At 40.2% G+C, this 16,562-nt stretch overlaps 1 protein-coding gene across 10 annotated transcripts in view; it reads right to left on the bottom strand.

Annotated features, from left to right (window-relative positions):
* The window catches only part of cdc42bpab (CDC42 binding protein kinase alpha (DMPK-like) b), a 64,422-nt gene that overhangs the window by 24,038 nt on the left and 23,822 nt on the right, over nucleotides 1–16,562 (bottom strand). For all 10 annotated transcript variants that reach the window (XM_078942707.1, XM_078942710.1, XM_023953169.2 and 7 more), the window contains 4 exons: nucleotides 8,631–8,722; nucleotides 4,920–5,003; nucleotides 4,161–4,256; nucleotides 2,503–2,651 (listed from right to left, as the gene is read on the bottom strand). In XM_078942707.1, coding sequence (XP_078798833.1) covers nucleotides 2,503–2,651; nucleotides 4,161–4,256; nucleotides 4,920–5,003; nucleotides 8,631–8,722 — 421 coding nt within the window. The remainder of the gene's footprint in view (nucleotides 1–2,502; nucleotides 2,652–4,160; nucleotides 4,257–4,919; nucleotides 5,004–8,630; nucleotides 8,723–16,562) is intronic.

Here is a 16,562-nt window from a genome sequence, read left to right as displayed (position 1 = left end):
TTATGATTATGTGGGTTTTAGCCTAAATAAAAAAAACCTGCATGGTAGTCTAGAACATAGTTTCTGCAGAGTGGCAGTAGTTCATTAGAAATTTTATTCCGATTTGTGGGCGGGACAGTTGGTACGAAACAACTCCGCCCCCCTTTTTAATTGTTGAGAGATCTCCATTTACACATTCTACTGCTAGCTTACAGGCCCTCACACCCCCAACCTGACATTACTGATTCAACAGAAATGGCGAATAATACTGAAGCCATGCAGCAAACAGTCTCATCCACAACCAAAAAAACGTAGCTTCAGCAGCTCTGCAGAAAATGTCTTTAAAACAACAAGAGTTTTTTTTTTATTTTAGCTAAAAACTGCATAATCACAAAGAAAAGACCCCTTGGAATGATTTTATAATAGAAAAAAATAGAAGTGGGACTTTAAAAAACATCAAAACCACAGTTTCCATTGGAATGGGTCTTTAAAAACAGAGGAGGATGGGACCTGATGGTTTACTCTTTGAGTGAGCTCTTTGCTAGCTGCTGTTCTTAGTTTCTTCCTGAGGAAACACTTCCTGGTTCACAGCTACGACATTTGCTTTTTATAGTCGAAAAGTCACATCATGTGAGCAGATTTCAACTTTCAAGAGAAGAAAAAGGTTTTATAAAAGGACTTCGTAAACCTAAAATTGCCTCTTTTTGTATTTTTAGGAATGACAAGCACGGCAAAGCCGCAGAAAACAAACTCACAAACACACTTCACATTAAACGGGACAAGCAGACGGCTCACACCCTCCTCAGGGGACCTGCCAGGCTGGCTCCACCCATTACAAAGCAAGCAAAAGAGCCTCCGACAAGTGTGCATGCGTGCAAAGGAGGGGTGAGGGGTTGGTGCAAACATGGGGGGAAGGTAACAGCACCACACCCCCACCCACACACCTCCCAAACCCCTCATTACTGTCCCAAAGTGTCCACATGGGGACCAAATGAGAAACGCCAAAGTCCCTTTTTCTCTCCATCCACTTTCTGCCCCCCACCCCACATAACACCATACAATTAGTGGCTCCTTGCTGTTACCCCCACCCCCCTTGCTCTTTGCATACATCCATGTATACATGTATATACATCTCAGTTCTCAGCATTTCAGATCAGAGAAAAGTGCAGACACACCCTAAATACCAGGCAGCTTTATTTTAGCCTCTTTCTGACCCTCCCTTCTCTTCCTCTCTATTCATCATGCTGGTGTTGCTTTGGCTGGGACCGGCCCCCCCGGCGAAAGCCACGCTGTAATTACGCTAGAATGCCGATGTGACTACTTCCTGTCTGGAAGAGCCCCATATCCTGCTCCCAAGGGCATCTTCAGTTGGCTGAAAAATTCTTTGAGCGTCTACGTCAGCAAGAGTAGCAGTTTCCCAGGCTGTGTCTGTGACTGATGTGCACTTAGGTAGTTTGGTTGAGGAGTGCGGAGAAAGAACTTCAGCTTATGACCAGTAAGACGCAGCTGTATGACTCGACTGAACACACATTTACTGCCTGTCCTTTTTTTCTTCATTTCAGATGATTAGCAAACACTAAACTTATTTTCTCCCCTTAATATCAGTAAAATTAAGACATAACAAATTTTAGTTTTATTTCTTGCCAAAATGTGGTCACAGAACTTAATGCACACATTTTCTGCACAACAACACTTAAGCAGATTTATCAGAACCTTCCAAAGAGCTGCTTATGAGGACATTTGATGCAAACATGTGTTAGACTGCACTACAGGTTTCCATTCAACCATCTACCGCACCCTCTCATGTCACATCAGACATTCCTACCTTCATACATACAAACCAGATCACTGCAAAACTGTGCACGCCAGATTTAACGCCAGATCGAGCGTGTAAACGAAGCAAGTGATAGCAGCTCAGGAATCTTTAGGGAGCGACAAAATGAGTCCCTGGAGACTGCTCATACGTAAAAGCCTTCCGAAGAAATTTCTGATGTCAACATTAAGAAAACTGTGACTTTAGAATTCAAAATCATTTTATATTTATAAAGCCAGGCAGATATATGTGTGTGTGTGTGTGTGTGTGTGTGTGTGTGTGTGTGTGTGTGTGTGTGTGTGTATGTATGTATATATATATATATATATATATATATATATATATATATATATATATATATATATATATATATATATATATAAAATCCTGTTTTATTTAACTTTCATTCCATTTCTAGTTTAATTTAATCATATTTCTTATCAAATGATTGATCTTTGACAAACTTAACCATCTGGTATTGAGAGTTAAATATACAACCACTAAAGCATCCTAACACAGACTCCAAACTCTTTAGTTTTCATCAAGCTTCTGCAGCATCATTAAACTGGATTAAATCAAATCTCGCAGGAACAGGAAATGTGCATTTTCTCAAAATGAAGAATCATGAGTCTTGTCTCTGTGAACTTTTCACCTGAAGAGTTTTCATCACAGACGCACTCACACACACACACAGTCTTGCAGGGCCTCACCTGTGGACGTAGTGTAGCTGGTGGACAGAATCAATGGCCAACACCATTTCAGCAAGGTAGAACTTGGCCATATCTTCAGGCAAACGGTCCTCAAACTTGCTGAGGAGAGTCAGCAGGTCCCCGCCCACGTAGTAGTCCATAACCAGGTACTGGAGACACAGGAAACACAAAAACCTCACTAAATGTGGAGAAATTACAGAGTGCTTTAGTAACACAGGAAGGTCTTAATCAAATAAAAACATTAAACAAATTTACAGAAAGAAGTTAAACCAGCTGTTGTTGCTCCATCATTTCTTTGACTTTTTTCTCTCATGATCACAGAGGCAACACCGGCTCCAAAAAACGTTTTACTTTTCAGGATTTCTCTAAAAATAAATGACCGCGCAGAGGCTTAAGGCCTTGGGGAGTGTCCAGCACTTGTTGTGTGAATGCTAGTAATGGAATGACAAACAGTCGAGGCATTTGAACTTGGGGGTCACGCAGAGACGAGATATCAGGTTAAAGGGAAAGCGACCGCCTCCAGCAGCCGCCATTCATGCCAGACAGAGCTTCCCTTACAAACCTCCACCCAACTCCAAACTCTACGGTTTTTCACACAGTGTCTGTGTCTCTGTTGCTTCATTTTCTCCCGTTCAATTATTATGTTGGATTTTGAGTCAACAAGAGACTGTGCTGGTCAGATTCTGGCAGAGATCCTTCAAAGGTTCAGGCGCTCTGAACCTCTGAACGATTAGGGGCAATGCTACCAACAGCTCAACAATATACCAAAACAAAGGCACAAAATTAAATTATAGCACAACAACACGCAACTTAAAAGTGCCAAAACCTAGCTGTATTTAAATTTGTCCTTGTATTTACAGAACTGCTGTAGAGAAGGACCAGCAGCTGCTACATTGTTGCAAAAGCAAGATACTGGGAAAAAAACAGAGAGAAGATTTACAAAAGCAAATAAAGTGCAGAATTTAAACTGATTTAAACTTTAATGAGCAAACTACATCCTACAAAATACATCCAACACACCAACGGTCCCCAACCTTTTTCAGGGCACAGACTGGTGTTATGCCGGACAATATTTTCAAGGACCAGCCTGTACAAAGCTGAAGTGGCATCTGAGTTTTAAAGTTTTTTGTTTTACATTTATTTTAGCCTCCACTCCACTCCACTTTAGACTCCTGGTTTTTGTCTTCTTCCATTTCCTCACTGGCTCTTTTCTTTGAAACAAACCTTTCCAAATACATTTGTTTTTGTTAACTTTGCTAACTTGGGGTCTCAGTTTAGTGGTTGGCGCAGCCACTTTAAAAACTTAAATGATGTATTTTAACACATGATTGAGCTACTTGACATGCGTCAAGAATGAGTCAGATGTGGTGGAGAGAATGCAGTAGTTTTTCAAAATAAAACTTCCTTTAGAATCAGATTATAAGTAAAACGGAGAAAATGTAGGTCATGTTTTTTTTCCTCTTGGCCCGATACCATTTGTCCCACGGACCGGCACCGGCTGTACAATGAAAAACTCCCACATTTGTTTGCATTAACACTTGCAAAATAAAATTGCTTATCTAATATTAGCAGCATTTTGTGTGAATTCTAATCCTTAAATAAAATAGTTGAGGTGATGCGACAATAAGAGGCTACAGAACGAAAGATTCCTGTGTTACCAGATTATTGTCATCCTGGAAGGCGTAGTGCAGGGTGGTGATCCACTGGCAGTCTCCGTTTACCAGCACGTCTCGCTCCTCCCGAAAACACGCAGTCTGGAGGAGAACAAGACATTAGACAATCCCAAAAGGCGCACAAAAAACAACAACTTCAGAAAACATGAACCTTGCAGTTCTGAAATCACGCCTGCTCAATTATTTCATGGAGGAGATATGACATAATGCACTTTTGCCAGAAAAGAAAGTGTTTTCCTGATCATTTTTGTTCCTGACTGGAAATATAATTAGTTTATAACAGCCTTTATAGCCGTACATATGTATATTTAAGAAAAAAGATTGAAGCAAAATCTCTATACAAAATAAAATACAAGACTATAAGGAAGTAGTAGGGGCTGTGTTAACGCTCATCCTGCAGCATTTCCCATGTCCAGGCATTTGAACACACAAACAACAAGGGGCAGTTTGGCCCCATGACGTCCGAGGCGTGAAGACCAAGGACCCGAGGGACTGACAGGAATGTCAGACTATCAGGAAGACGTCAATGAAGAAAACATCCATCTGCAGCTCGTGCTGCTCTGACTCTGACACCTTCTACAACCTGTCAGCAAAGTCCTGATGTGACAGAGCGTGGATGAGGGTTGCAGTTTCTCCTGCAGTGGGGACTTTTCCCTCTGTTTTTGACTATTCATCCAACTTAATTACTATTCTCTTTCATTTAGAAGATAAGAAAATTCCTAACTTCTGCAGAATCCCACCAACCTCTGCTCGCTTCAACATCTCCCATTTGTTGAGGATCTTCATGGCGAAAACTTTATCTGTGTTTTTCACTTTTACCACAGCAACCTGCAACAGAGAACAGATTTAATGACACGTTGGCCAACAGATTAAAAAAAATCAAACAGAACAAAAGATTTATTCGGTTCTTGAGAAGTAAAGTTGTTTGCTAACTTTGTTCATCAACCTTCATGTTTTATTAGTTACACAAACATCCAAACAGACAGGAGTAAATTATGCTAATAAAGATAAGAACCTAAACAGCCATAAAAAGGCAAGCAGAAAGGATAGGAAGTAGAACAAAAAACTGAAAATGGCTGAAAAGATAGGAAGCATAAAAGGAGCATAAAACAATGAATGGCTTTGAAGTCAATATGAAATATTAACTGATTATTTTGAACAAAAAAATGACACGAAGTCAAAGGTAAGCAATATACAGTATTATTTACTTAAAAATCTATCAAATCAAAACTTGGCAACACAAGTTCTGTGGAGGATCAGGAGGCAAGAACACATTTTACTGGTTTTAAAGTTGCTGCATTGGCTGAATGTACATTTCAGGACTGATTTGTGAATCTTCTAATGGTTTATAAATGTTGCAATGGTTTTTGGCCTTCTTATCTCAACGGATTTCTATTTAGGTATGGGCCCTTATGGACCCTGAGGTCCCCCTGCACTGGCTTTTTGGTTGTTCCTAAGGTAAGGACCAAAACTTATGATGAGGCTTCATTTTTGCCACCAAAACTTAAGATGAGGCTTCATTCTGCCACCAAAACTAGTAATTGTTAAACAAGACTGACAGACCCCCTCAGCTCCAGCTTTGCATTTAGCCAAAAAAGGAGCTGCATAAGCGGCTGCGACACACACTGCTGTGTGCAGACAGTGGCAGCACGTGCTTCCATGAACTCATCACCCTCCGTGTCACTTCATCCGATCACAAACACAATAATAATAGACCAAATAACAATACCACATGCATTTACATATGTGCATATGGACAGAAAAAGTCCAGTCCAGAGGAGCAATGAAACTGTTATGAAACAGAGGGGTCTGCACTCGATTAAATTAAGCCAGAGGGGGGGTGCTGCTGCTAATGCAATACAATGATAACATTCCTGCAGTGTTTGGATTTCCCCCCATGATCCCTTAGCAGAGGAAAGGAAGAAAAAAAGGCTGAAGACATGAGAATGGAGGAATACACTGATCTTGGCCTGGTCTGTTCTTTTCCTCCATCTCTCCTTTCCTCCCTCTACAGCTCTTGTCTTCACCTCCTCCTTAGCCCTCTCTGATCTGGTGTCTACTTTCAGGACCCAAACAGAACAGAGTGTGGATTTTTTACATCGCAACTTCCGTTTATTGGAACAGTCAGATGCACAGCAGGCCATTCTTGGCTTTGCAAAGAAACTGGATAAGCTGAGGGTCAAAAATATGTCATAAACAGGAGCAGTGTCCAAAAGTGTCCACGTATTTGTTTAAGGAGTTAAGTGCCAAGTGCACATTTAGCTTCAAATGAGTAACAAGTAGTCCTGAGGTTAGGTTTTTTTTTTCTTGTCCTGAAAAGAAACAGTTTGCAGCACCTTCTGCTGTCTTCAGGTGGCAGTGCTAAGAAACATGCTGTGATCTACAGCAGACTTGCTGAAAGCACTGTGAGGTTCTTACAGTGCATCTCTAAATTCAATGGAAATAGTTATCCCAACTCTGTAAAAGAAGATTTACTATTTTTAAGGGTTGTGAGGCATTGCACCAAGAAGTGTTATTGTTTCTGCTGCAAATGGATTTCCATGGCAGAACAATATAACCCATAGATCACCTTCGTCTTGCCGTTAAGCCAAATGTATGCAGGTGCAGCTGGCTAAAGCAACGGCACTGGAAAATTCCGACAAGGTAGCAGCATTCACGGGCCGTCCGACGACAGTAAAAACAAACCTGGAATGCCAACGGTCACATGACTTCACATGGGTTTATGAAACACTCCTTGCAGGAGTGCAACTCATCGTGTCAGTATTTGGTGCTGTTACTACATGCTGGCAGGTGCGCCCACTTACAGCCATCAAACCATCCATCACTTTGTACCAAGCAGCATTTCCATCAACACCCGCCTGTACTGATTTCACGACTTGATTTTTGCACACTTTTATGTTGTTGTTTTTGACTGACGTTATGTAAGACTGAGGACATAACCTGTCCCTTCAGCATTCCCCAGGTTTGACATCATCACCTGAAACCCAGTGACGTGACCCTTTGAACTCCCGTTCAGGCACGTGTTCATATAAGAGAAAACTGAAGAAACAAAAACATTGAAATCCATCCAAAATAGGTTCTCTGGTACTCTTAATAAAACGTATGGGTTGTGTGGCAGTGAAAATATCTAAAGTTCTGTTTGTGAAGCAAGTAGAGTCATGCTCATGAGGCAGACCCATTATACGCACTGCAGATGGAATGTGGAAGAAAGTAATTCACCATCAAATCCAACAACATTATTGACTTCTACAAACTAGGCATACTGATCCAAGAAGATCCGTTATAGACCGAATCTGATTGTCCGGCATGAAGCAGAGTTCTGTCCAGCAAATAGCAGAGCCAATGGGCGGCTGACGAGACAAAGAAGACAGGAACAACAGAAACCTGTTTGCTGTGGATGCCTGCAGGCAGGGAAACCAGGAGGAGATAGAATGTGCACAAGCTCACTAGTTGGCAGCAGATGGAGTGCTTTTCCATCAACCATACTTGGTTCTTAAGATATTTTCATTTTCAAGGACGAGCTGAATTAAGGTCAGCAAAGTTGCCATTGTGGTCAAAATCTATACTGATGTCCTGCATACAAAATCCTGAACGATTAGGCGTTTGAACACCTGCTTGGTCTGTAAACAGGAAAAACCAAAAGCTTTATGAGTATGGCCTTGACATACGGACAACATATGTAACACAGATACATTGGTTTGGTCTAGGGATTCAATGAGATTCATTTTCATTTCCTTGACAGTAGTTATCTTGGTTGTATGTTGTTACCATACAACCTGGCTTTAGTTCCTAGCCTTGTAAAATGTCACTGGTCAAAGAATCTTTCCGTTTGGGTAGAGGACAGGCTGGCAGCACTCAGCAATCAGCAGCATCTTAAAATATTTATATAACAACTGATGTGAGAGGAGTGAGTGATGGAGCAAGATAAATGGGGTGATATTTACATTTTTCTTCTTATTTTTTGTTTTGTTTTGCTTACTTGAGATAAACAAAGCTGAACTCACAAATGAACCTCTTGGAGTTAGCTAGGCTGGGTTGCTAGCAGTAGATGTAAACAATAGCTCAATGCATTGAAATGACTGAAAACTATCTGTATGTAGAACTTTATTTCATTTTTTTAAACTATTTAGATTGTGCTCTTTTTTGTTTTTGGGCATTTTCTTTAGAGTGAAGAATATTAACGCAAAAGAAAAAGTCAGGCACCATAAAAAGGATCCAATATTTTGACCAAAATGAAAAGGCAAAAACTAGGTGGAGCAGTACTGAGTAGATCTAGTTGTTGGTTAGTAGATTAGTTAGTAGTAGAGAAATACTTAAGACTTATTCTAAATATTATAAAATGTTAGAAGAAGTTGAAACATACACTTAAGGGTGATTTCAGCATTTGGAAACCCCATTGCACACCAAGTGCACAGTTGTGAATCGTTTTCGGTTTGGATCAAGAACAACAGTTACCTCTCCAAAGGCGCCTCGTCCGATCACCTTAAGTATCTCAAAGTCTTCTTTGTGAAGGCGCATTTGCTTCACTTTGGAGGTGAATGGTTTGGCTGCAGAGAGAAAGAAAATGTTAGTTTTTAGGCAAGTTCATAAAATAAAAACACTAAGCTTTGAAAACATTCAAAGACCCAACACTAGATCGATGGCAAAAACATTAGCAGAAGAAGCACAAGAAAAGTTAGTTAGCATAGCCTTTAAATACAGATATATTTTTCTAAATGCAGTAACTATTGAAAAACAATCCAACAGCCACATCCTAAAATTTAAACATCCCAGATATCAATTACACCAGACATCAATATTGTTTTGGTGTAAAACAAGGTACGAGGAGCAAATTGTTTTTTCAAATCAATAGGAACCTGAATGTAGTGATTGTATTTAGTTGAATTAGTTGGACCAAGTTTTGCTTTCCAAGTACAGTCTTACTATTTATTAGCTTAATCATCGATACCTCTTGGATGGACTAGAAGACGACAAAAAAAATTACAATAATTAGAAAAGCATCTGTCTGTGAGCCCAATATGACTTCTAGTAGTGTTTAGTCCATGGTAAGCCATTAAAACACAGTAAAACATTATCAACAAACAATTGTTATGCAATTTCCTCACTGAGGGGCTAGAAAAGGACTTCTTGTTCTTATAATCTTATAAACTGACGCTCAACTTTTAATTAGAAGCGCGAGTTTGGTTCCTCAATCTGCATGCCCATGTATCCAAGTGTCCTTGAGCAGGACATCGAACCCCACATTGCTTCCGGTGGCCTGTCTAGTGCTGGTGCGTGGAAAGTCTTCCACCTTTTAGTGTGAATGTGTGTCAATGAATGAATAACCCTTGTGCTATCTTAGATGACCCCACCCTTACATTGACGTGTTCTCCTTACCATGACAAAAGGTGGATAAAGGTGGAAAGATTTAATGTAATCATGGACACCAATGAAGATCACAAATCATTGAAGAAAAAAGGTTCAGAGCACTGTCTAGTGGGTCTAGATGACCCAACTCCCAGCGTTAAAGTGCCTAGGATAGCACAAGGATAACTAAAGCAATTTGGGTCTTGAAGAAGGTATAAAACCCCTACATAAGTATTAGTCATCTACCATTTAGCGTAGTTACGCCTGCTGCTCCTTGATGGGAAAAGAACTTGGGAGGGATCTGCAAGAGTTGCCAACATTTTCTCTCAAAGCCAGACAGATTCAATCTCAGCTGACAAAGTCAGCATTTCCCTTATTTGTAGTTGAGCTATTCAGCCACTTCCTGGTTTACATGATCCCAGCATGCCTTCAACAACCTGGATTGGCTGTAAGTTCAACAAGGTCATCTTACTGGTTAAGTTGATATCACATTTTTCTTAAACCACAAAAAAAGTGAATTAAATTTTTGTCCCATTATAATCCAGTTATAGCACACATCTAATTTCATGTCTAATGTTGGCATCTAAAAACAGTAGTTCTTTCAGTGAGCAAGAACAAAATCTCCCTGTTCTACACAAACCTCCTTTTTAGCTCTCGCAAAATGAACGACCGTCAAAAAGCAAGAGTTCAAGTCCAAGTCTGGCCTGTCTGCAATCCTTACACCCGTCTGTCTGCAACAATTACACAGAACTATCAGTGTTTGAGAGGAGGACATTCTCCCACTGTGAAGCAGGGAAATGCCTGCTGAAATATAACAAACAGGTCACTTATAGCTAAAACATCTCTCCCACTCAGTTTTCCCCTCATAGACAGTGGGCTTGGTCTGTGACGACCACGGGGCAAAAGGATCCTTTGGGCCAACGGCGTGTGCCGTGTTTTGGCACAGCTTCCCAAAGCTACGACACAGACAAACAACTAAGCAGAGTCATAGTGGGTGAGGCTGAGAAACACCTGACAGGAACGAAAGAAATGCTCTGTCATGTTCAGTTTCCAAAGGACATACTTTCACAGCGACTAGACCAGACACACAAGCTCTGTGTTATATCTGGGACTTTTGAGGCTGGACAGCATCTCAGGTCTGTAGGAATGATTGCCATGACACAAACACAAAATAATTCCTTCCAGCATTCTTGTGTTTTTTATTCCCCCTCAACTATGGAACCTGACCGCAAAAAATACAACATACTCAAAAAAATAAATAAATACATAGCACACTGATCTGGAAGGATTTATTAAACAAAATACCACTCCCAAATAAAAGGTTAAACACAAAGTTGGCCACATAAATGAAAACAACGCAATGCCAATGACCCTTTTATAAAGTTATGAGTGACAATACATTTCCTAAAGTCCTCCAATGAAAATCATGGTTTTTGAGTTTTTGACATGTAGGTGTGGCATTTTTCTTATGAAAGAAAACAAATGTAATGAGAAATCATTTCTGAGTCTTTTTCCTTTTCAATCTCTGTCAATCAAACTGTCTCAAAGACGCTCAGTTTGAGTTAATGAGCCTTTGTTATGTCACAACAGCCAAGGAGCGCATGGGCATTGCGCAAGCTCCTTGATCTTGTCCGTCAGGCTCAGGTGCGGGAGAAAAGATGGCCCATTGTTGCAGGGCCGGCAGGTATTTCAGGTGCATCCAAGGCTGGATTTTGTTGTTGGCCGCACATATTTCAAATTAAACTTAAAGTTAAAGTCTCAAATGTGCTTCCTCTCTGACAGAGTTTATTTAGAATGCCGTCCAGAAAAGGTCAGTGCTGACTGAAAGCCTTCTCTTTAGAAGTAATAGTCTTCTGCCCAGCCTCCTCCAAACTGATCCGACAAGGCAGGATTAGTAGCTAGCTGCTTAAAAAAAAGTATATGGCTGGAGTCCGAAATAACCTACAATTCCCTTATTGTTTAATTCATAATTATGCCAGTGGGAGCTAACAGAGTGGTAGGTCATAGAGGGGGGGGCAGTCAAGCAAGTTGAGCGGGAGAAAACAGTGATTAGTGGCTGCACGCTGACTCAGAAGCCCCACTAAACCAACCACATAAGAAACGGCTTTCATCTGGGAGCCAGGAGCCCACGGGCCCAATCCACAACAAAGTATAAGCACAAACACAGTTACATGCACACAGCAAGGTCAAGCTCTGTACACCTGACACTTAAATAACGACTATGTCGTGTGCGAGGTTTGCTAGACAAACCCTAGCCAAGCCCTTCAAAAAAAAAAAAAAAACCTCTTGTTTGGTCAACACTTCAACAAGTAATTTTTGCTTTTGTAAAAACTGTAATCAATAAACTGTTTCTTCTAGTAAGCAGATGAATCTGTGTTCTTAATGAACATATAAAATCCTTGAAGTTAAACACGACAAATGTTTGCAATTACTACCAACCCATGTTTACTTTGGGATCAGCATACCTGCACTTCGTCCCAACGACATGCCTTATCCTGTTTTACAACAGAGAAGAAGAAAAAATGTCGTCAAGTATGGTCATACCTCTGTCTTTGCAAGAAAAAGATAAAGGTTGACCTAAACATAGCAACTGTTGCTATGATAAGGTGTGGTAGCATCATTGGGAAAGCGGACTACCCAAGACTCAGCATGAGTGTCGGCCTTTGTTCTTAAAGTTTTGCAATGTGCAGGTTGAGTAAGCCAATAACGGGGGGGGGGGGGGGGGGAATGTCATGTCAGTCTGATTAAATGCATGCTTTGTGGAGATGACAGCGATGAGTACATACTGTCCACACACACAGGAAGCCAAAGATACAGCTGCATGTGTGCCCTGTTGAAGTGGAAAAACATAAGGTTGCAGTGAAACTGGAATAACGCGCGAGACGCCACCTAATCCACATAGCCGGACTGGTTCAACCCAGAATACCAAGTGCTTATCTGGCCGATCTGAGTCAGTGCTACAAGTTAGGGCAATTTTTTGTGAAATTTAGTAACCGCGGGCAAGTGCATTCATTTACACACACAAACAGGCCTCAGAGAAGCTTGGGTGTGGTCCTGGGAAATATGCGAAAGCACAGAGTGCATTACAGCAACAAGGCATCAATCTTTATATTTATAACTTTGTTGTGCATGTAATAACAGATCCGGGGATTGAAGGGATGAAAACCAAAAAGAAGGAGGGGATTAAAAAACACAAAGAGACCCAAGTGGGCAAAAAGACGAAAACACAATGACTGAAGGACTTTCGCACACATATTGTTTTGTCAAGTCTTTAGAGGGTTTCAGATCTCATTTATCAAGTACATGAAATAGCTCTTATAGAATAATTCACACATTGAATTTTTGTCTTAAAATGTTTTGATTAAAACATTAATTGAACATCTATGGTTGTTGAGGTTTAACAGGAAGGACAACTGATTCTACAACACAAAGTTAAGAATGGTTCATTGAGATGTGAACTTCCGTCAGTTCAAGATTACACAATGGAGAAAAGATGTATTGGGAGAGGAGAAAAAATGAAAATGAAACTACATAAGGCTGGAAATGTATCGTGCCATCAATAGATGGATGGCATGCCAAGACCGTCAGCCGAGGAGCCAAAAAAACAGTACGAGTCCAAATGCTACAGCGCTATACCGCACTCTAACAATACCCCAATTCCTGAGCAAGATGGAGGGACATCTGGAAGCCATAATGAATGAGGTAATGACACAAAAATGCTGTTTGAAAGAAAGTCAGAGACAGAGAAAGGGATATAGATAGGCTTTCCAGAGTCTGACAAGAAAAGAGAGAATGAGGAGAGGAGGAGATCCATTGATGGCTTTACCTCTATTTGACCGCAGAAGAGCTGCTGGAGGCTGCAGATGGAAAGCAGAAAGAAATCTGGTCTACTGTTATAAAAGACAACAAATCAGTAGTCTTTTTATTATATTGAGTTCAGCCTGTTTAATTTGGCATTTAATTTTTATTTTTTTTTAGATGTTGCAAACAAGATTGGGAGTTACAAGTATTGTAAATATTCTAACGTGGCTACATGTAGCATGTTACAACCAAGTTTTGGAACTGTGAACACAGTAAAGTCTCACTGACTGACAGACTTATCTCTGATTCTTGTTTCCATAAAGGCGCCTTATAGTTTAGTGCACATTATAAATGACATGGGTTCAAAAGGAGACCATTCATTGATGGCACGCCTTACAATCGGGAGCACTCTGTAGTGCGGAAAATATGGTATTTATTTTTGTTTCAGATGGTTAAAAAGTGTTACACACCCTTCTGCCTGATTATATCTCAATGGAAGCCTTTCATCATTTAGAAATAACTACTGGCTTATTGCTGAAGCCCTTCTCTGTCAAACAAAGGAAAAACCAATTATGAGAGGGCTGAATAAATAGAACACCAAGGCCATCAAAGGAAGAATTGAAGCTCTGTAACTCTGATAGCCCTATCCTAAAAAGGGAAAGTTCCCAAGATTTTTCAAAAAGTCTGGACCTTTTAGTGATTAAATGGCAAGTAGGTTTTAAAAAAAGTCCAGATAATTACCAGACATTGTGGACTAAAACAGAAGTAGACCTTTTTTTGTTTTGTTTGTTAACGGCAGTTCTTCTGAAAAATTGCAGACCTTCAGCCAAATACGATGATTTTGAAGGCATTTTCCTTTTTCTTTGTACACATGCAAAGCTGCTGAGTGGCCAAATGGGATGACAAGAGACAGTAACAGATCCCCGACACATGTATTACTCATGAGAGCTGCATATTGGATATCACTGATAATCAATGAGGGACACTGGACATCTATGAAAGGCAAGCAGAGTCAACTGCACAGTAAATCAACATCCCTCGGACTGTTCATGCTAGGCAGCTCAGTAGGAACATCAGAAGGATAGCTCTAACCATTTTCCATCACACTTTTGCAAACCTAAAATAATGATGCCTTTCCGTTCACTTCTGACTCATTTCCCATCATGCTGTGCATTCTCCCTAGTCCCCAACTTTAATTTTCCCTCTGCATGCTTCAGTCAATTCTTTCTGCCCTGACACACTTATAATAAAAGAGCCTTTCTTTAACCAAACAATAAGTGTCCCACAGCAGTAAAAAAAAAAAAGCACAAACAGGATGTTGCTAAAATAATAAAAACCCACAAACACTTGAAAAAAAAAGGAGGAGGCAGAAAATAGTCAAACAACAATGAGGGTGAAACATCATAAAGCTCTGTGCTGTGCATGTGCCAGCCAACCAGCAACATGAGCAAAGCTGCCTTAGTCAGACTCTGCATCAGCAGTTTTTTCAGCCTCTACAGGAACTTTCAAAGTTCTTCAAAGAACGCTGCACATCGACCTGCTCTGCCCACATGGCAAACAAGTTGATTTACACTGTTCAGTGTCAACAGAGCCTGCATATACCACCTGCAGATAAAGAGCGCCCATGAAAGGACACTGCCAGTTACCACGGCCTGGCTGGGTTTGTTCATCTTTGCCACATTGTTGAAGCTTGTAACCTCAGCTGCTGAATTATTGTTGCAGATTTAGCCGCTACAGACTGATAAAGGTGTTAAGAAGCAAGAGTGAGATAAGGCCGGGGCAGTTCAGAAAGGAATTATTACAAATTTCTGGTAAGAAATAAATCACACAAACCAGTACATTGAAGAAACCTACTAACTCCCTTTAAATGATCATCTGGAAGTAAACCTGTATTAAAACTTGTAAATAAAAAACAACATTATAGGTTGGTACATCAGAGCCATCAGAAGTGTTTTAAAGGTTGAATCTGTTTGTCTATCAATGTCTGTGCCCAGTAATAAATAACAATACAGTACTTTAGTACTGTAAAGTACTGTACAAAAACAATAGCAACCAACACAAGAACTGGAAAGAAAATAAACTTAAATATAAAGCAGAATTTTAAAATATGGAATAATATTTAATGTTATAGAATAGACATTGCCTGTCTCTTCTTAACACCAGTTTCCAAAAAATGCCAGGTTTGAAGAGATGCTGTGACAAATAGACACCAGTCTCCATTAATAGTGTCTGATCTCTTTTAAACAGTGAGTTGTACAAAAAGTTTTTGAATAACAGCAGTAATGTACTTTTTTGTATCTTTTCTAATCTCGTGTCATAAAGTATAAGAATTTGCGTGCATTTAGAGATTATTCCATTTAATTATTTTTTAGCAGGATGAGTGCTTATGTGCTAAATTCGGACTGGTCAGTGTTGGAGGTTTCATTGACATGACAGTTCAGACGACTTCTACCGTACCCGTTTTTCATGATTACGGTCATACCATGTACTGCTAAAATATTTCCGTGTAAAGCTGTACTGATCATTCAGTGTTGTTAGCATATTGTGGCTGTACATATGGTAAACTTTGCCGCATTTTACTGCCAAATGAACCCCGTTGAGCAGCCACCAATTCTGTCTGCAAGGCATCCAAAAACTGCCGGTTTCTTTCAAACTCCAGGCCATCAAAATAATTTTTGGAAAAAACAATGGCTACTACATGAAGATATACAGTAAACATTTAGCTTTAGTTGTTTTGATTTATCTTAGGCCGACATGAGTTAATCATTGTGGCTGTATGGGCAAAACAGGACAAAAATGGTGGGGTTTGTCTGCTCAGTCAAAACAGATTATTACCTTTTATGCAACTAAAAACCAATGCCAATAATCACGTGCATCTGCAGAGCGTTACAAATAAAATCATGACATTTAGCTGTGGTGAATTGTTAACTTCCAGCAGCACATCATAACATTCTCCAATCAGTTAAACAAAAGGAGGTCCCTGCCAGTGCATCTGCAAAATCAACATGTCACAACACTCTGACAGATACTGGAGTATAAGTTTCCCATTGCCTTTTCTGGGCTCATCCTCTGTCTCGTTCAGCCACCCTTGTCCCACCCCCACCCCCTCTGAAGCTTGTGGAAAACGAGTGGGGGTGTTTCTGTGCTGTGAATGAACTGGAGCATCCGAGCACCGACATTGCACCATTTAAGGATTTGATTCCCATTGCGAGTAGCCATACTATAAATGGATCCAGACAA

Source organism: Oryzias latipes, chromosome 24 (assembly GCF_053564925.1).
Source record: "Oryzias latipes strain Hd-rR chromosome 24, Olatipes_Hd-rR_3.1".
Lineage (NCBI taxonomy): Eukaryota > Metazoa > Chordata > Actinopteri > Beloniformes > Adrianichthyidae > Oryzias > Oryzias latipes.
Note: the sequence above shows the minus strand (reverse complement) of the source record. Positions and strands in the feature narration are given on the sequence as shown.